Raw genomic sequence first — 20,816 nt, 5'->3', positions numbered from 1 at the left:
AATTTGATTTCCATTGATAATTTGTGTGATTTTGTTGTCAGCACATTCAACTATGTAAAGAAAAAAGTATTTAATAAGAATATTTAATTCATTCAGATCTAGGATGTGTTATTTTAGTGTTCCCTTTATTTTTTTGAGCAGTGTATATACATTGAAAACACAGCCATGTAATCTCCATAGGAAAACATTGGCAGTAGAATGGCCTTACTGAAGAGCTCAGTGACTTTCAACGTGGCACTGTCATAGGATGCCACCTTTTCAACAAGTCCATTTGTCAAATTTCTGCTCTGCTAGAGCTGCCCCGGTCGACTGTAAGTGCTGTTATTGTGATGTTGAAATGTCTAGGAGCAACAACGGCTCAGCCGTGAAGTGGTAGGTCATATACTGTATCATAGCCATTGAACTCTGCAACTGTTTTAAAGTCAGCATTGGCCTCATGGTTAAATCCCTGAGAGGTTTCCTTTCTCTCCGGCAACTGAGTTAGGAAGGACACCTGTATCTTTGTAGTTACTGGGTGCATTGATAGACCATCCAAAATGTAACTAATAACTTCACCATGTTCAAAGGCATATTCAATGTCTGCTTTTTTTTTTTACTCATCTATCAATAGGTGCCCTTCTTTGCGAGGCATTGGAAAACCTCCCTGGTCTTTGTGGTTGAATCTGTGTTTGAAATTCACCTCTTGACTGAGGGACCTTACAGATAATTGTATGTGTGGGGCACAGAGATGAGGTAGTCATTCCAAAATCATGTTAAACACTATTATTGTAGATCATGCAGCTTATTATGTGACTTGTTAAGCACATTTTTACTCCTGAATTTATTTAGGCTTGACATAACAAAGGGGTTGAATACTTATTGACTCAAGATACTTCAGCTTTTCATTTTTAATTAATTGGTAACATTTCAAAAACACAATTCCACTTTGACATGGGTGACACAAAAATCTAAATTTAATCCATTTTAAATGCAACAAAATGTGGAAAAAGTCAAGGGGTGTGAATACCTTCTGAAGGCACTATAGATAATTTAGGTACAAAGCTTGCCTGAGGAGAACTAATGTGTGTTTTTATATTTTTTGAGCTGTTCAACCCTTTTTAGGGCATCCTGGGAAACACTGACCAAAAACATGGTTCCTACCCTGTCACACTATCGTTGTTGTCTGTATTGACTATCTATGAATGAATGAAACCAAGGACTCATGGTGAAACTCACCATTTCCTGATTCTGCTTTAATGAGTTGTATTTCCCACCCCATCCATTTTTTATTATTATATCCAATGATATGAAAATGGAACAAATGTTTAATATTACTGGACATTTTCATACTTCAGAATTTTCTAAATTCCGTCATTGTTTTAGAAAAAAAAACATGCAAAGACAAGTAAACAAACATCAGAACTGTAAATTTTGACACAAAATACATGCATTCGTTTTTATTCACAAAACCAGTCCAATTTTCTAAATGAATACAAACATCGCTGTTGTTTTAAAAGATGTAGCTACCAGCAACATAATCCAAAAAAAAACAAAGAAAAAAAAAACAAAGAAATCTTTTTTCAGTGCGTTCAAATGGGTAGACCCAGAGCTAAGCTATTCCAAATGGAAGTGCTGTCTCCTAGTGCTGTCACCCTCTGTGCTATTCCAAATGGAAGTGCTGTCTCCTAGTGCTGTCGCCCTCTGCGTTGGGAATCCTCATGACACACACTAGTTTGGGCCACAGGAACGTAAAGGCTGCCAGTTTCACAAAATAAAAAGCTTGGAAATACAGGCGTGGAAAACACGGTTGGTTGGATGGTTGGTTTGTTGGTTGGTTGGTTGGTTGCTTTGTTGGTTGGTTGGTTGGTTGGTTGCTTTGTTGGTTGGTTGGTTTGTTGGTTGGGGAGATTCCAGTTCTCTGGACTTCTGCCTGATGGGATAACAGTTGCTATTTCATTTCGATAAGTATTTTTACATTTTGAAATATCTCCTTGTTCTTTTACAAGACAACCAGCGATCCGTTTTCCAAAACAATATTTGTAAAACAAAAAACAAAATCATCAAATAGACAAGGCTTTAAGTTTAAGAACAATGGAGCTAAAATTACAATAGTGCCTGCCGTTAGCCACTAGTTTGAAAATATAGCCGTAAATGTACATTCTCTACACAAGTACTGTATCTTTCCACACGTGAACAACATTAACACCAAACACACAAATGAGTTGATTGTCCACACTCAGTCCGTCATTTCTGTTTGGCAACGAACAGTTCCATGTCTGAGAGACAGAAAAAACCTGCTGGAAAAAGGACAAAAGGTACCAAAATGGAAACATAGAAAAGGGAATGAAAGTTGCCATAGATATTTTTCTTTATGTTCAATTTTTGGTTCAAGGAATAAGCAGGTGCATCCATTACTCAATTGATTATTTTTTTGTATCATTTCTGTTGAGTTCTTTTGTATATTTTTGTTGTTTGTTTGCTTGTCAGCCAGTGTCCCTGCCGAGACAATCCAAGCGAGAGTTGGCATTGCACTTGATCGCAGAGCTTTGGGTTTGGGTAGGTAAGGGGGTAAGGGGGTAAGGGTGGAGGAGGGTCAGAGTCTTACTGGAACCATCGGAATGCTGCTCCTGTAGGAAGCATCACCTTCTTAGAGAAACAAAAAAACAGAGAGAGCAGAGGGAAGGAGAGGGTTAGTAGATACAGGCTGAAGAAAACACATCCCGAGACCCATTGTAAACTGCAACATCTGCAGTTTTTTGTTCTCTCTCTCTCTTTCGCTCTCTCTTTCTCTCTGTGGACGTTTTTCTCCCCCAGACTAATGATTGAATAGATTCAGACAACAACATGCTCATCAAATCTCCACATCAAACACATTTACAGACACCATAACCCTCCATATCTGCCGACTCCTGTCTTCTGCTCTCTCTCTCTCTCTCTCTCTCTCTCTCTTTCTCTCTCTCTCTCTCTCTGTCTCTCTGTCTCTCTCTCTCTCCTGCGTGTCTCTCTCTGTCTCTGTCTATCTCTGTGTCTCTCTCTGTCTCTCTGTCTCTCTCTGTGTCTGTCCCCCTCCCCTCCCCTCAAGGCTCTATCAGTGAAATCACTGCGTCCCACACAGACATATCCCCAGCCCTCCCCTCCTCCCTCACCTCTCTCTGGCCTTCTGGCCCACACCCCACCCTCCTCCCTCATCAGCCATGGGCAATGGCCTTGGCTCCACGCGAAACTCGATATGGCACATTCATTATTTAGTCACCACGCAGTCACAGACCTCTCCCACCACACCACACCACACCACTCTCACGGGTGACACTGCTCTCTCTGTTCCTCCCTCACTCCTCTCTGTGTGGGATCTCCAGCTCTGACTGCATTGCACTAGGCAGGGCAGGCACCAATGCAATGCAGCTGCAGGGGTTCAGTGGTCGCCTGCCAGTCAGAAGACAGAGGACCACTGGGGCTCAGGCTCAGTCCCCAGAGCTGCAGCACGGCAAGCATTCTGAAAAGCACAACTCTACTGCGGCACAGAATCTCACGTTAGCTAGGACTGCCCGGGGCCAGTCAGGAGTAGCGCCACAAACACTTACGCACCCACACACACTCATTCCCTCACCAGGGCTTGACTTGGACTGAAATAGGTGCCGGTTCTCCATTTGGGTACTGTTGTTCATATTTAGGTGTAGGAGCTCCACAGTACTGTTGAGCGAATGTTCTATAAGAGGAACAGGAGCTGAAGCAGTAGAACATTGAGGCTCCAGCGAGCTCCTGCCCGAGTCAAGCACAGTCCCTCACACACACTCACGCCTACCTCCACTCACGCATATGAACATGCAGACACACACCTCCACACACACAGGCACAAATCACAACCGCACAAAAAGCACACGATTCAGACACAATCTAAACGACGTACACACCATTAAGATAGTAAGAAGGTTGCAAATGTTGGACACTAGAAAAGCAAGGAGGTCAAGGTGGTGCAAGGTCCATAAGCACCTCACTAATGACCTTTCACCTATGACACTCAGGCACATAGATGCTAACCTCAAGCCCTTTTTCACTGGGAACCAACACATTTAAAAAGGAAAAAAAACTCTGAGCCAACACCTGTGACCTCCACTCTGCATAAACACGGTTGTTTGTCATGTCTGGCCTAGGGGGAGGGGACTCCCAAGGTCACAATCCATTCCAGGGGTCCATTTCAATGTCCAGCATCTTAATCTCTGTTTATTGATTTAACTATGAATATGCTACTGCTACTTTCCTCAATGGACGCTGCATATAGCCTATGCTTTCCCCTACCCAGGGGCCTTCTAGCCTTCCTTTAGCACACATACTGAGAGAATTGGTTAGCAGAACAGGTCATACTCTGAAATGGCTCCAGTATCTAATTTGTTATCTTATTTGTCCTGGCACAGTTTGACTGTGGTGGGGACAGCTGATCCAGGACCTGCCCATAGGGGAGTGTTCTCTTTAGAGCAGAGCATTAGGCTAAAGACTCCCATCAATCACTTCCCACTGGACAGCCCCAGGTCCACTTGTCACAAGAGCCCTTTCTCCCTGAGCCTTGATGCTGAGAGACCTCGGACAGTTTTAGACCGTGATGTCATCTCTCCCCTCTCGTAGGTAGGCTATGGGAGTCAATAACCCCACTGCTGTATGTGGGTTGAGCTGTCTGCAAGTACATCTGTCTGTCCGTACCTGTCTATCCTACTCCTAGCAGTTTCTGTGTCTGGCTGGCAACTTGCCTACTGATCTGTGCATCTCAATGTCAGGCTGCATGCCTGTGTGTCTCTGCGTCAGTCTGCATGCCTGTGTGTCTCTTTGTCAGTCTGCATGCCTGTGTGCCTCTGCGTCAGTCTGCATGCCTGTGTGTCTCTGCATCAGTCTGCATGCCTGTGTGTCTCTGCGTCAGTCTGCATGCCTGTGTGTCTCTGCGTCAGTCTGCTCTCCCAGTCTGCCGTTCGGTTTCTGAGAGGGGGGGGGGGGGGGGGGTCACAACACTAAGTGAAAACTCTCTGGCTCCAGTGTCCGCATGCCTCAAACTGGCCATATCGCCAGACATCTAATGCCTGTAGTGGGTCGGCTTGATCTGTCATCAGGGATATGATACTTGAAACGCACCAACACAGACACACAGTTATTGGTAAACACACAGCCATAGCAGAATGTTCATCAAACAGTGATGTATAAACTTCAAACAAACAAACATTCACAAAAAACAAAACAATCCCCCCCAGGCCCCAAGTGACCCTGACAAACAAATCCAAACAACAGACCATAGTACAGAAACACACTAGCATTAAAAAATAAATACACAATATAAACACAGATTGTGACCTAAAATTCTATACCTTTCTCACCTAGACAGCAAATAGCAACAGTGAGACTGAACCAGTCAACAGTGAGACTGAGCCAGTCAACAGTGAGACTGAGCCAGTTAACAGTGAGACTGAGCCAGTCAACAGTGAGACTGAGCCAATTAACAGTGAGACTGGTCCAGTCAACAGTGAGACTAAACCAGTCAACAGTGAGACTGAGCCAGTCAACAGTGAGACTGAGCCAGTCAACAGTGAGACTGCAGCCAGTCAACAGTGAGACTGAGCCAGTCAACAGTGAGACTGAGCCAGTCAACAGTGAGACTGCAGCCAGTCAACAGTGAGACTGGTCCAGTCAACAGTGAGACTGAGCCAGTCAACAGTGAGACTGAGCCAGTAAACAGTGAGACTGAGCCAGTCAACAGTGAGACTGAGCCAGTCAACAGTGAGACTGCAGCCAGTCAACAGTGAGACTGCAGCCAGTCAACAGTGAGACTGCAGCCAGTCAACAGTGAGACTGCAGCCAGTCAACAGTGAGACTGCAGCCAGTCAACAGTGAGACTGCAGCCAGTCAACAGTGAGACTGCAGCCAGTCAACAGTGAGACTGCAGCCAGTCAACAGTGAGACTAAACCAGTCAACAGTGAGACTAAACCAGTCAACAGTGAGACTAAACCAGTCAACAGTGAGACTAAACCAGTCAACAGTGAGACTAAACCAGTCAACAGTGAGACTGAGCCAGTCAACAGTGAGACTAAACCAGTCAACAGTGAGACTGAGCCAGTCAACAGTGAGACTGCAGCCAGTCAACAGTGAGACTGCAGCCAGTCAACAGTGAGACTGCAGCCAGTCAACAGTGAGACTGCAGCCAGTCAACAGTGAGACTGCAGCATGCTGCAGAAAGGGACTAGTTCTCCTGGGCTCCGTTTATTTCTGTTCAAATGTAGCGTTCCCAAAATAAATCCAGACATCTCCAGCCAGCGAGGTGTGAGGTGGCAAGGGCCTCGTCACGCTACCTCCCCCTAACTCTGTTTTTACAGCCATCTTTAGTCTGCCATGAGGTTTCGACGGGAAACCTTCAACACCCCCAAAACATGGAGCCGTCTGCCTCTCTTTCTATTCTCACATACACAGACCACATCAGACTGTATAAACTTCAACTAATGTCCACTCACGTGCATCAAAAACGAACAACTAACACACACAGACCAACAATTAAAACCTTTCATAAAAATCTGTTGCAAATTTGTAATAAAGGAATTATAAATGTGCTATCAAAAGCAGTGATAGTCGCTGAGGTCTCTGAGAAAATGTATACAAAACACAAAAACAACCTGTTTTTCCCCAGATTTCGGGCGTCTGAAGAGGTCAAAACAAACCAAGCATTAAAATACTTATTAAACCATGACACATCCTTACGACCAAATACACACACACACACACACACAGAGAGAGAGAGAGGGAAACACACACACACTACAAGCACTATGGCTAACAGTCTATGCCACCTCGCTAAGTGATCCCCATCCATTAGCCTCCCTGTTAGACAGCCGGCTGTGTGTATGTGAGATGTGACACTCTGGGGCTGTTTCCACTACACTCCAGCTGAAGCAAACAGCAGACGACTGTCTGTGGCGTGCTGCTTCCGAGCCGGACCAGATGACCATGGCCCTCCATTTTGTCCCGGGTGCTGCTGCCCTGGTGTCACTGAACATGTCCTATCCTCAGTGACCAAGAGTAATGAGTGGGTTGGGCAATATTTTTCGAACCGTTCCATAATTCCCCAGTTTACAGAACATAAAACAGAGTAAACTAGATAATATTATCTGTACTGTCCACAGTGTGGTGATACTTAACAGGGGAACATAGGTTGATAGTACAAGCAGTGTAATCTACTGTAAAGACTGACCGAACCCCCTCCATTGACAACATGAACGGCAGTCCTCTCAGGCAAGCCCTAATAAATTATAAACCCGCCCATCTGGAAGATCAAAGTAGGATACTGGGGGACAAATATCAGATGTGTTATTGTACAAAATATGTTTTGTGCCATCGTTCTCACCTTTGACCTTCCGCACTACGATGGCACAACTCGTCTGACCTACTGACTGACTGTGCGAGTCGACTCTCTGGCCTACTGGCCTGTGGACCAACGCAGGCACTAACACAGAACAAGTTCTAGCCAGCATTGGCCTGCTGAGGGCCCGTTCAGATTAGGCACACCATTTTTTTTTTTTTAAAGATAGAAGAACTAACCCAATCTGAAGGAGAGGTCAACAGTTCATTCGATGCTAAGCTATTCCAAATGGAAATGCTAAACAGGTGTACATAGCTGCCCCGTTAACATCACATCAAGTGCCCTGCTAAGGCTGTCCTGCTGATGCGCTGCAGGTGGAAAGCACGACAACAAGCAATCTGATTTTATTAGCAGCATAAAATCCTACAACTATCGGACATAAATCCATGGGAAACAGAGATTCGTTTGCTGCGATTCTCTCTTGTGGTTCCGGGGCGAAACAAACGCAGACGTCGACCTCATAGTGAAGGCTGCAGTCACGCATATTCAATCACCTGCTGTTGATCTGATGCCGTGAACAACTGGTGGACTTTTCTGCCATGTGACCACTGATGGCATACTACCAATCAATAACACACAGGAAATTCTATTACTATCACACATCCACAAGCATCTGATTACTTAAGAGAACCGTTTCAGAGTAAGGTTAGGGCTGTGCACAGTGCAACCATTTGACGTGACATCTGAAGTGGAATCCTGTCTTGATTACAAAAGCGATGATGGGGGGGGGGGGGGGACACATGCGGGTCAAGCCCTGAGTAATCTGAGTTGTTGCATGTGTGCTCGGGGGCACAATGGCCAGATTACACCAGATGATACCCCACTGTCTCGTGAACGTGAGTATTGTAGTGTATCTGTAGCAACAGGGAGATACTGTATTCAGGATCACAGCATTCTGCAACAGACATTGGTAGAGAGCCCACTTGTTATGGTCAGGACAGGATTGTGTACTAGCATAGCACATGTACAGAGTCCGCGTAAGATATTGCCGGCGTCGCTATTGGCGGAACAGAGGCCGACAGAGAAGAAAATGTCGATACCCAGGCAGCAGAACCTAAAGACACCACCATTGTCTTTCCATCTAAGAAAGGAACCATACACTTTTGAATGTGATGCTCACCTCTTTTGTACAATTAACGGGGGTCAATTGCTTTACCCCTCTTAACGGCGATTCAATATTGCGTAATGTCATCGTGACAATTGAGGTAATACACCAAAATATTGTCAGGGACGTTATGTCATTTGTCATCGCATGTTTATCAGAGCTTTTGGAGCAGTACTGACATCATGAATGTAATTGTCAAAGGTGCCCTAAAAACACGATCGGATATCCCACAGGAACTTCTCTGAGGTCACAAAAGGGCGACACTGATTCGAGTTTGGGCCCAGTGCCACTGAGGTGACCCAGATGAGAAGTTTGCAGGCAATTTAGCCAAAACAGGCGTGCCACAGGAGAGAGAGAGATCGGTCGAGTGGGGGGCGCCTGTGCCACACTGACACCTGGTGCTCCAGATGACAACCCCATGGCCAGATGGACCATGTCACACACACATATGCTTTGCCACACATACTACCCATCCAAAACATGTACACACAAACACATCCACAATGTCACGCACTGCAACACACACGGTCTCGTGTCAAACATCTACAGAAACTCTTACAATCCTAAAAAAGCCCAGCTCTCTCTCGTTCTATCTCCTCATTCCTCCTTACACACAAACCCGCGGGGCCACACTGATTTAGTAACATATCACACAAAACATCACGCGCACACACACACACACACACACGCACACACACACACACATTTGTGTTAACAGAACATGCATTGACCCCCCCCCCCCCCCCCCCCCCCCAGTCGAGAAATGCACAATCTACCTGTTTTGTGAGGGCATAAAATAAGAGCTGTGTATGGTGGGTGTGGAGAGGGGTTTGCTCAGTGCGTGTGGAGGACAGATTAAAGAGACCCCATGGGGCATGTCTACCCCCCCCCCCCACACACACACACACACTCCCCCTCATCACCACCTGTTATTCTCCTGCTCTGCTCAAAGCCTCACCCCATCGAAAAGACGCTCCACACCCTTCAGAGCAGTGTCACGCTCTATACATACACACATAAAGTTGAGTTGTAAGTGTGTATGGTTAAGGTAAACTCCCAACACTCTTTCCACACCTACACTCTTTTGGCTCCCGGTAGAACCCTTTTTGGTTCCACGTAGAACCCTTTTTGGGTTCCATATAGAACCCTCTGTGGAAAGGGTCCTACATGGAACCTAAAAAGGGTTCCACCTGGAACCAAAAGAGTTCTACCTGGAACTAAAAAATGGTTCTTCAAAGGGCTGCTATGGGGACAGCCAAAGAACCCTTTTAGGTTCTTGATTGCATCTTTTTTGCAAACTGTATTTTATTTAACTAGGCAAGTCAGTTAAGAACAAATTCTTATTTACAATGACGGCCTACACCGACCAAACCCAGACAACGCTGGGCCAATTGTGCGCCGCCCTATGAGACTCCCAATCACAGCCGGATGTGATATAGTCTGGATTTGTGTCTGTAGGGGCACCTCTAGCACTGAAATGCAGTGCCTTAGACTGCTGTGACACTCGGGAGCCCATCCTGCCTGACCCTTCCTTCTATGACCCTCTATGACCCTCTATGACCCTTCTATGACCCTCTATGACCCTTCTATGACCCTCTATGACCCTTCTATGACACTCTATGACCCTCTATGTCATCTCTATCCCCCCACTGAGCTCTTACCTCCAGAGCGGCAGACGGTTTCTTTTTCAGCTCCTCACATTTGCGGAACTTGCAGATCTGGTGGCCCGTTTTGCGGTTCCGGCAGCTGCTGCACGTCTCGCAGTTAATCCGCCGGCGGCAGGGCGGGCACATGCCGCAGCGTTTCCGCTTCTTTTTGCCGGAGTTGATGGCCGAGGCCAGCTCGCTCTGCGCCGGGTACTCGGCCAGGCCGGCCATGTGCAGCGCGCTGTCGGCCAAGAACACTCCTGCCGGTGTCATGATGAACAGCCCCGGGTTGAACGGGAAGCCGCCTCCAACACCGTACGGGAAGTCCGCAACACCGCCAACAGAGTCCACAGCAGACGCACCCTCCAAGTCGCTTGCCCCTGAGCCTGAATCGCTACCCCCCCATCCCCATCCCCATCCCCCCCGGCAGCAGCATGTGCTCCATCCCAGCCCTCTTTAGCAGCTCCGCCGCCTGGGCAAAGTGCAGCAGGCCGTTCTGTCCCTCCAAGACCTGCTCCAGGGTCCGGTCCAGCTTGGCTGCCGCCAGCGCTGAGACGGTGGGCTGGGGCTGTGGGGGCGGCTGGGGCTTGGCCGGGTGGCTCTTGGCCTCTCCGTTGTGGTGTGCGTGTCCATTAGTGTTGGTGGGGCAGGCGGCTGTGTACTGGGAGAGGGTGCGGGACCTCTTAAGGCTCTTACTCAGGGGCTCACTGATGATGCCACTGCGGTTCCTGCGCTCGACGACAGGGACATCCTCCGTGCAGCTGTTCCGCTCCAGGGCCTCGGCTGTCCGGTCTCGGCTTCCCTCCGACCGTCCGCTAGACATGGTCCAGTGCGTGCAGGGCTGGGGGGGGCGGGAGGGGGGACAGGGGGCGAGCAGAGGAGGGGGAGCCGATAGGTTCTCACAGTCTGCTCTGAGCCCAGGTGAGGTGGCACCTCCCCGCTGTGGACGAATCGGCCAGCCAATCACAGGCAGGCCCTAGAGCCCTGGCTCTCGCTCTAAACCTCAGCCCTCATCCGCATCCTTTCACTGGCAACCTACAAAACTGACACAGGGAGAGAGGAGAGCGAGAAGGGTCCTTCAATAACAGGCTCAGTGTTGGACCTAGACAGCATCTTAGTAAACAACCGACTTCATTGATATAAATGGGACAGCAACTCTGCCATGCCTTAATGTTACCTGTTTCTTAGATTGAACACGGCTGATGGAGAGAGAAAAGAAAACTGCAAAAACGAGACAGCTCACTCAGAGAGTATGTATCTAAACAGCTCACTCAGAGAGTATGTATCTAAACAGCTCACTCAGAGAGTATGTATCTAAACAGCTCACTCAGAGAGTATGTATCTAAACAGCTCACTCAGAGAGTATGTATCTAAACAGCTCACTCAGAGAGTATGTATCTAAACAGCTCACTCAGAGAGTATGTATCTAAACAGCTCACTCAGAGAGTATGTATCTAAACAGCTCACTCAGAGAGTATGTATCTAAACAGCTCACTCAGAGAGTATGTATCTAAACAGCTCACTCAGAGAGTACGTATCTAAACAGCTCACTCAGAGAGTATGTATCTAAACAGCTCACTCAGAGAGTATGTATCTAAACAGCTCACTCAGAGAGTATGTATCTAAACAGCTCATGAACACAGTGTAATAGCCCGGGAAGATGTGTCCACTTACACAACTAAACGTTCATCACCCCCCCCCCCCACAATAGAACATTCAGAACACAGCAAACATGAATTATACTAAACGACAGCGACAGAAGAGAGCAGACAGCGCTATGTTTTCTCCTCCAATTTCACCAATTTATGAGCTAATTCCCACCCTTTAGGTTTAGGTTGAATGCAGCCATAGTATTTCCCAGGAGAAAACCATGAAGAGCTGGCCTGTGGAGACTCACTCTTTCCATCAAAGGGATTTGTAACAATAATTCCCACACACTACATGCAGACACAATTGAAATCCATTTTCACATGAATTAAGACTTCAGACCATGAACAATCCCCACGTTGCCATCCCGCTCTCCTACTCCCAGAAACGTTGACTTAGTGTTAGTGGTGGTACCGCTGCTGGTGAGGGTCAAACTTCATGTTTTTGAAGGATCTCCTGGCATGTGACAATGTTAAACATTTGTTTATGTGTTTAATTGGAGAGTTTCATTCCAAAATGCAATATATCCAGTATTAGAAATACGGGGATATAAACTGTTATTGTTTAAAGAACTTCTGAAAGAGGTTGGTGTGTTTTGATCTAATGACGGCACGGGGGTGGTTCAAATGTGCTTGTTTGTAATCCATCACCTGATGGATTCATTTCAGAGAGGCAAATAATCATGTTCTGTTGCCAAATGCTATATATCCGCCACACTCTCAGAGAAATATTGCCAGGTTTTACACAGTAGAATGTACCAAATAACTACATGTTTAATAAAGAACTGTACAAATGATACATTTGTGACAAACTCCCCCCCCCCCCCCCCCCCCCCCACAGTTTTACAAAAAAGTATCAATAAAGTAATATGACATCTGTATGTAAAATATGTACATTTTGTTATTTAGCAGACTTAGGTCTTGTTCAGAGTGAGATGCAGTTTGTCCATTCATCTTAAGATCGCTAGGTGAGACAACCACATATCACAGTCAAATATACAGGATACGGACGATCCATTCCAACTCAACAATGGATGTATAGCGTTTTGCATCAAACTCCATTTTAATACTAAAATCCATGAATTAAAAATATGAGAACAGTAATATTTTACAAACACATGAAGGTACCCATCAAAAAAAAAAAAAATTCTGATTGAAAAAAACGTGTGTGTATATTGTTTTGGAACAAAACTCTTCAATTGACTAGAGCAAAGATGTTGACATAGTTTGCATATCTTGTGTATATAGGCATTCATCAAATCTTTGTAGATGAATAGTCACTTTAATAAATCTACCTACATGTACGTATATACAGTTGAAGTCGGAAGTTTACATACACTTAGGTTGGAGTCATTAAAACTCGTTATTCAACCACTCCACACAATTGTTGTTAACAAACTATAGTTTTGGCAAGCCGGTTAGGACATCTACTTTGTGCATGACACAAGTAATTTTTCCAACAGTTGTTTACAGACAGATTATTTCATTTATAATTCACTGTATCACAATTCCAGTGGGTCAGAAATGTACATATACTAAGTTGACTGTGCCTTTAAACAGCTTGGAAAATTCCAGAAAATTATGTAATGGCTTTAGAAGCTTCTGATAGGCTAATTGACATAATCTGAGTCAATTGGAGGTGTACCTGTGGATGTATTTCAAAGCCTACCTTCAAACTCAGTGCCTCTTTGCTTGACATCATGGGAAAACCAAAAGAAATAAGCCAAGACCTCAGAAAACAAAATTGCTGACCTCCACAAGTCTGGTTCATCCTTGGGAGCAATTTCCAAACGCCTGAAGGTACCACGTTCATCTGTACAAACAATAGTACGCAAGAATAAACCCCATGGGACCACGCAGCCGTCATACCGCTCAGGAAGGACACGCGTTCTGTCTCCTCAAATCAAATCAAATTGTATTTGTCACGTACACATGGTTAGCAGATGTTAATGCGAGTGTAGCGAAATGCTTGTGCTTCTAGTTCCGACAATGCAGTAATAACCAATGAGTAATCGAACCTAATAATTCCACAACTACTACCTTATACACACAAGTGTAAAGGGATGAAGAATATGTACATAAAGATATATGAATGAGTGATGGTACAGAACGGTATAGGCAAGATGCAGTAGATGGTATAGAGTACAGTATATACATATGAGATGAGTAATGTAGGGTATGTAAACATAAAGTGGCATAGTTTAAAGTGGCTAGTGACACATGTATTACATAAAGATGGCAAGATGCAGTAGATGATAAAGAGTACAGTATATACATATACATATACATATGAGATTAGTAATGGAGGGTATGTAAACATTATATTAAGTGGCATTGTTTAAAGTGGCTAGTGATACATTTTTACATCAATTTCCATCAATTTCCATGATTAAAGTGGCTGGAGTTGAGTCAGTATGTTGGCAGCAGACACTCAATGTTAGTGGTGGCTGTTTAACAATCTGATGGCCTTGAGATAGAAGCTGTTTTTCAGTCTCTCGGTCCCTGCTTTGATGCACCTGTACTGACCTCGCCTTCTGGATGATAGCAGGGTGAACAGGCAGTGGCCCGGGTGCTTTGCTGCAGGTGGGACTGGTGCACTTCACAAAATAGATGGCATCATGAGGGAGGAAGATTATGTGGATATATTGAAGCAACATCTCAAGACATCAGTCAGGAAGTTAAAGCTGGGTCACAAATGGGTCTTCCATATGGACAATGACCCCAAGCATACTTCCAAAGTTGTGGCAAAATGGCTTAAGGACAACAAAGTCAAGGTATTGGAGTGGCCATCACAAAGCACTGACCTAAATCCCATAGAGAATTTGTGGGCAGAACTGAAAAAGCGTGTGCAAGAAAGGAGGCCTACAAACCTGACTCAGTTACACCAGCTCTGTCAGGAGGAATGGGCCATAATTCATACAACTTATTGTGGGAAGCTTGTGGAAGGCTACCTGAAACGTTTGACCCAAGTTAAACAATTTAAAGGCAATGCTTCCAAATACTAATTGAGCGTATGTACACTTCTGACCCACTGAGAATGTGATGAAAGAAATAAAAGCTGAAATAAATAATTATCTCTACTATTATGCTGACATTTCACATTCTTAAAATAAAGTGGTGATCCTAACTGACCTAAGACATGGCATTTTACTCAGATTAAATGTCAGGAATTATGAAAAACTGAGTTTAAATGTATTTGGCTAAGGTGTATGTTAACTTCTGACTTCAACTGTATTACCTCAATTACCTTGACTAACCAGTGCCCCCACACATTGACTCTGTACAGGTACCCATTGTATATAGCCTCACTATTGTTATTTTACTGCTGCTCTTTAATTATTTATTACTTTCATTTCTTACTTTTAAAATGTAATTTTGTTAAAACTGCATTGTTAGTTAAGGGCTTGTCAGTAAGCATTTCACTGTAAGGTTACACCTGTTGCAATCAAATAAAATGTGATTTTGAATTAACACACAAAAAGCTATTTAGAAAAACAAACAAACACAGGTTGTGTTACAAACACTGTAAGTTTGTTGGTTGTCATACTTCATATCATCAACCCTCAAATAACATATACAAAAGATAAGGTGCTAATGTTGTAATCTGAACTCATCATTATGCCTGGATGCCCTACTTTCGGTCCAATTAGCTGTGTTCACATATAAGGGTGGTATCGCCTATGATAAACAATAATGTTGTGTTCAAAAAAGAATGGAGGATGTGCACAGATAGTGGAGGACAGTGTCATGGCATGGGTCAAGTTGGTTGTCTCTTTTAACCCTCCTGCTGTGTTCAAGGTCGAATTGGTCCCATTTACAAGTTATCTCTGAAACATGTAGTTCATTTAAACTGATTGTCATCAGGTTCCATGACTTTGTCCACTCAGGGCATCTGAACACACAAAATACATTTGGATGATTTTCATTACATTTTGGGTGTTTTATTTAACTTTTGTACACCTGTGGTGTTCCCGGTCAAAAATGACCCGTCATTAGGAAGGAATGGGTGAGACTACAATTAGTGTATAAAATTGAGTTCAGGCACATGCCCATTCATCAGATGGACACACTTCCTCTCCCAGACCCCCACATACATGTGTGTTTGAGCGAGCAAACACACACACACACACACACACACACACACCTCACTCCCCTTCTTGGCTTCCATGGCAACCCCCCACGAGAACCTTTCCCCAATAGAATTTTTCCCCCATGGGAACCACACCTGTTGGCATTCTCACAAACAATCGCAACATTGTTTCAATAATATATAGAACTTTTCTTGCAGTTCTGGTATACAAAGCTTTTTTTGAGGCCTTGCTCACAATTAATTCTGCAGCAGCACAATGAAACAGACGATATACTGTATGTAAAGGCTCTTGATAATATCTTTGATCATGACACTGGTGAGGAGGAGCGAGTCCTTGTTAAACTTTGACACAAAGTAGTCTGTGATAAATAGCACAATATGTTTCATCTGAGTATTTGTTGAAGTCATAATAATCCATACATTATGCTTTATTTACTCAAAAACGAGTTGTATGAGATCAGGTCAATGAAGCCTACCGGCCATCAATAGCAAATAGAAGTTCAAAACGAGTAATGTTCACAAGTTGATAAAAAGATCTAAAAGATTAGGCGATAATATATGTATTATTATGGATTTATAATCAGCTATAATGGGGACGGTCATTTTGAACCGGGAACACAGAATTAATTAACATGAAACAAACACAACAGGAGGGTTAAAATGCTGCTTGACAGTCTCTCTTGGGGAACATCTTATTATTCTCTATGAGACCATTTAATTTGCACAATCTAAGAATTGAAAAACAACCAATTTGCTGGTTGGGTATTTTTTCCCAATTCATTCATACATTAAAATGAACTAAAATGGATTTGACTTTTTATCCAGAGTGTGTACAGCTGAAAGATCCTAATGGCCAACCTCCTATGAAGAGACACACTACCCCACTGACCTGTCCCCACTCACAAACAAGCACCTCCCTGAGAAAAACGGAGGAAATGGCCGGGCCAGTCCTTATAAGGGAAACAAAGGGAAGGGGAGGGAGAGAGGATGGGGTCTGCGCAGTGTGTGGAAATTGGAAGGCCAAAATTAGTGGGAGGTAAAGCTTCAAAGGCAGGAGCGCAGCCCCCGCATTCTCACCAGCTCAGGGGTCCGTGGCGCCAGCGGACTGGAGCCAGCAACTCAGCTCCTCTCCCTGCTCTCCTGCTCTGAGTCTGACCAGGGCTCTGCTCTCTCTCGCTGCTGCTACAGGGCCGCCCGCCTGCTCCACTAACGTCTATGCCTGTGTGTGTGTGTGTGTGTGTGTGTGTGTGTGTGTGTGTGTGTGTGTGTGTGTGTGTGTGTGTGTGTGTGTGTGTGTGTGTGTGTGTGTGTGTGTCTCTCTCTCTCTCTCTCTTTCTCCTGTCCTTGCCTCACTCCGTCTATGCTGAGAGTGTCTCTCTGTCTGACCCACATCCTTCGCACTCTTTCCATCTCCATCAAACATGAACACGTCATTCACAGTCCATCTTTCCCAAGCATCTCAGTGCCTCTTCTCACTCTACCATCCGTCTTCCAATGTCAAGGCCATGCCTTTCTAATAGTCTCTGTCCCACCTCCATATCATTCACAGTGACTCCTTGCCCCTTGACCACATTCCTTCTTGTTTTCACCCGTTCTCCTAATATCACTCTCACTCTGCTCCTCCGCCATGTCATTCACACACTCCCCCTGTGCAGGGGCGGCAAGTAGCCTAGGGGTTAGAGCGTTGGGCCAGTAAGCGGAAGGTTGCTGGATCGAATCCCTGAGCTGACAAGGTAAAAAAAGATGTTGTTCTGCCCCTGAGCAAGGCAGTTAACCCACTGTTCCCCGGGCACAGAATACGTGGATGTCGATTAAGAAATTTGGGTTAAATGCGGGAAAACACATTTCAGTTGAATACATTCAGTTGGACAAATGATATCTCTTCCAGACCCTAGACTGATCATCTCTTCTCTGTCACTCAACAGTCCCCCAGTTTCTGTGACCAAAGTATTCTCTCTGAATAGAATTATCCCAAATGCTGATACTGTTGAGATGATGGTGATTAGAAAAGCAAGGGTGAATGCACAATGAGGAACAGGTTGGTGAAAAAAAGAAAAAAAATACGTATATTACTGGGGGGAAATGTATCTTCCTCAATGACGTCATTACCCATCATGCCAAAGGTAGCCTTAGATTATTACTTCTATCACAGCTTCTTCCTCCTGCTCAACTTCTCCTAACAGCATCACAAATAGGACTGCCATAATAAAACATAAAAATACTTTCCAACTATACTTTGACTGAAGCACCCACTCTCCCTGCTCATATAGGTCTACACTGATTACGTCGGGGGAGGGGGGGGGGGGCTGCTAGAGACATAGCTCGTGCTTCATCCCTGGAGGTCAGCGCGCAGCGGTAATTGGGCCCTCTCTGCTGAATAAACCATCCCAAGGAGTCTTTCCATACAGGCTCCCCAAGGCCAACGAGAAAGGGAGCTGTCTGGAATATACAAACAAAATGGACTAACCCACGAGCGGAACTGAACAATCTTTGAAATCTGCAAGTGGAAAAAGTCATACTGAAGTTTGTATGATATAGGCCTAATGAATCATTTCGATTTTTAGAACATATAATGAATATTCCTCAAAGTATTTTGCTGTATTCATAAAATCCTCATTAGGCCGATGAAAAAATAACCACAGCCTATAAAAAGAATGGGTCTAGTAGGCAAACAAATAAACAGATAGGCCTAAACTATTTGGGGTATTAAAATTGGGATAGATAATACTGTCAATATGGCAAAATAGGGCATTTATTGCAATAGTTTTTGGTCCATATTTGCTGCCAGTCTAAAAAATAACATGTAGGCCTATTAAGAAATAAATATTCATTTTTGACATCAATCATAACACCAAAACATCTAACAACAAGCCATGCCAACTCTATGTTGTGGGACGCTGCAAGGTAGCTCAGCTAGAGGCTACTTCTTGGTTCAGGTAATGCAGAACCAAAGACAACACTTCCCTTCCCTTCAAACGCACGATCACGCAGACACGCACATCTATCTTTCTAGTCCTCTCCCTCGGTCTCAACCCCCCCCCCCCCCCCCCCCCCCCCCCCCCGCCTTCACACACTAGCACGCACACACACACACCGTCAGGAACATTTGTGCACGAGACCCAAGGAAGTTTATAAAGACCAGAATTAAATATCCAACCTGCTGCGTCTCTCTGTTTTTATTTTCCTTCCCATTCCTGAGTTAAAATAAACAAAAGTATATCCGTGCGATGGTGTGTTAAATCGTTACTAACTATTTGTGTAAAATCGTGACTAATTATTTGCATAAACATGCAGCATAAGAGCGCCACTACCGGTGGCGGATTGCGGCAGTACCAGGGGGGTCGCGGTAAATCCAGGCTTGCAGCCGCGATACAGCACAGAGACATCGCGCGCAAGAGACTGGCTGATCGTCGCATGCGGAACAATGAAGAACAAACACGTTCGCTCTACAATAAAATCACTCAGAGAACACCTGGCATACTGTTCTTCGGATGACTCGGCTATAGGCTAAATCGAAAACAAATCCCCCAAAATCTTGCTCGTTTTTCAGCCATTAGCCTATTCATTTTCACAAAAGCATTTGTTGATGATTCAAGGGAACACTGCAGAAAATAAAAGTTCCGTTTAAATGTATCTCTAGGTAAAGAGATGCCTCATCACCACCTGACATTAAAAATATTACAACCAGAAACGTCATCAAGACCCAACGCAAACTGCCATAATTTCAATGGAAAATATTTCTGGAGAGCGTAGAGTTTCTTGGAGCGCATGTGATCAGATGATTCACACTTTCATTATTCACCCCAAAAATCTTTGAATGAAAGAACAGCTCTCCACAATTCTACAAACCTCTAGAGCATTGCCAAATGATCGATGAAAAATGTACAAATGAGGATAGAATGTGACAGGAGAATGACGATTATGGCCATTCAAAAATATCAAACCAATAACCGTGCATGCATCACATGCATCCGAGACCCGCGGATCCTAATTGTATCTAACATTAAAGCAGCACAAAAAAAATACCTTTTGTCTGGACTCAATGATCTGAAACCCCGGTCTCTGCGGTGCCAGCGTATGGTCTGCACCAGCACGTTTGAGAAGAACCATTCTCCCATTCTCCCAGTTAACTTGATCGTTAGGAAGATGACATCCCCAACTTTCAGCGGACTTCAACAAAGTATGATCCCCCCCTCCCTCCTATGTATCTGCATATTTGCAAACACTCTCTCTTTTTTGTTCGCACCTACCAAAGCGGTTCCGAGTGTAGGGGAGGGCTCCCACTGTCCAAGCCGTCCGTCTCCAAGCTTACCGTAGAGCTTGATGTAAAAAAAATAAAGGGAAAAAACCTTACACTAAACCAATTAAATTAACATAGTCCTCGCCTGTATAGAACAAGCGGGAAGTATAATAAGAAATGATTGTAAAACGTACTTTCTCGGAAGCTGAGCGTGTGGGATCTCCAACCTTTTCGATTCTCGCAATCCCACCTACATCCCCGCTCGCCGAGAAGAACATGCAAACACATTTCATCGATTTTTGGAGCTTCTCGGAAAAACCGAACTGGACTTTCGGCAGCATGGCGACAGAAAATAATATACCTTTTATACTTTTTAAAATATAGCGATGTATTACTCTTCTCGAGGCTTTCAGGTGCTCGACTTTGAATATTCAAGGGGCGTGTAATGAAGAACATGTTTGTTATTAAAGCTTGACGTGTTTATGACTTTGAGATGCATTTTACTGGTTGTTGTGGCTCCCATCAGTGCTGGCTGTAGGCACATTATGATTTGTTTCTCTCTGTGTGAGCGCAAGTGGATATTTCGCCATACCTCTTTAAGACTCAACTTTCCTTTAACACATTCATGTTTACAGATAACTTTCACAGTGCAATCCGTCAATATGGAAACATATCCGATGGTTAATATTGCACGGACAAAAACGAATATTTTTCTCTTTTTG

The 20,816-nt window shown here is 44.5% G+C and overlaps 1 protein-coding gene across 5 annotated transcripts; it reads right to left on the bottom strand.

The window, feature by feature from the left end:
* Positions 1 to 1,199: 1,199 nt before the first annotated feature.
* Positions 1,200 to 20,409, bottom strand: LOC110511048 (CXXC-type zinc finger protein 5). 5 transcript variants are annotated; one of them, XM_036990518.1, is made up of 4 exons: positions 20,289 to 20,373; positions 20,105 to 20,173; positions 10,134 to 11,161; positions 1,200 to 2,622 (listed from the first exon to the last, which is right to left on the bottom strand). In XM_036990518.1, exon 3 carries the CDS (start codon positions 10,939 to 10,941, stop codon positions 10,513 to 10,515), a length of 429 nt encoding a protein of 142 aa, XP_036846413.1. In that variant the 5' UTR covers positions 10,942 to 11,161; positions 20,105 to 20,173; positions 20,289 to 20,373; the 3' UTR covers positions 1,200 to 2,622; positions 10,134 to 10,512. The 5 variants fall into 5 exon arrangements, with proteins under 5 accessions (XP_036846413.1, XP_036846416.1, XP_036846417.1 ...); XM_036990521.1 differs by having other exon boundaries at positions 20,101 to 20,173; positions 20,289 to 20,364; XM_036990522.1 differs by lacking the exon at positions 20,105 to 20,173 and having other exon boundaries at positions 20,289 to 20,409.
* Positions 20,410 to 20,816: the final 407 nt, after the last annotated feature.

Source organism: Oncorhynchus mykiss, chromosome 10 (assembly GCF_013265735.2).
Source record: "Oncorhynchus mykiss isolate Arlee chromosome 10, USDA_OmykA_1.1, whole genome shotgun sequence".
Classification (NCBI taxonomy): domain Eukaryota; kingdom Metazoa; phylum Chordata; class Actinopteri; order Salmoniformes; family Salmonidae; genus Oncorhynchus; species Oncorhynchus mykiss.
Note: the sequence above shows the minus strand (reverse complement) of the source record. Positions and strands in the feature narration are given on the sequence as shown.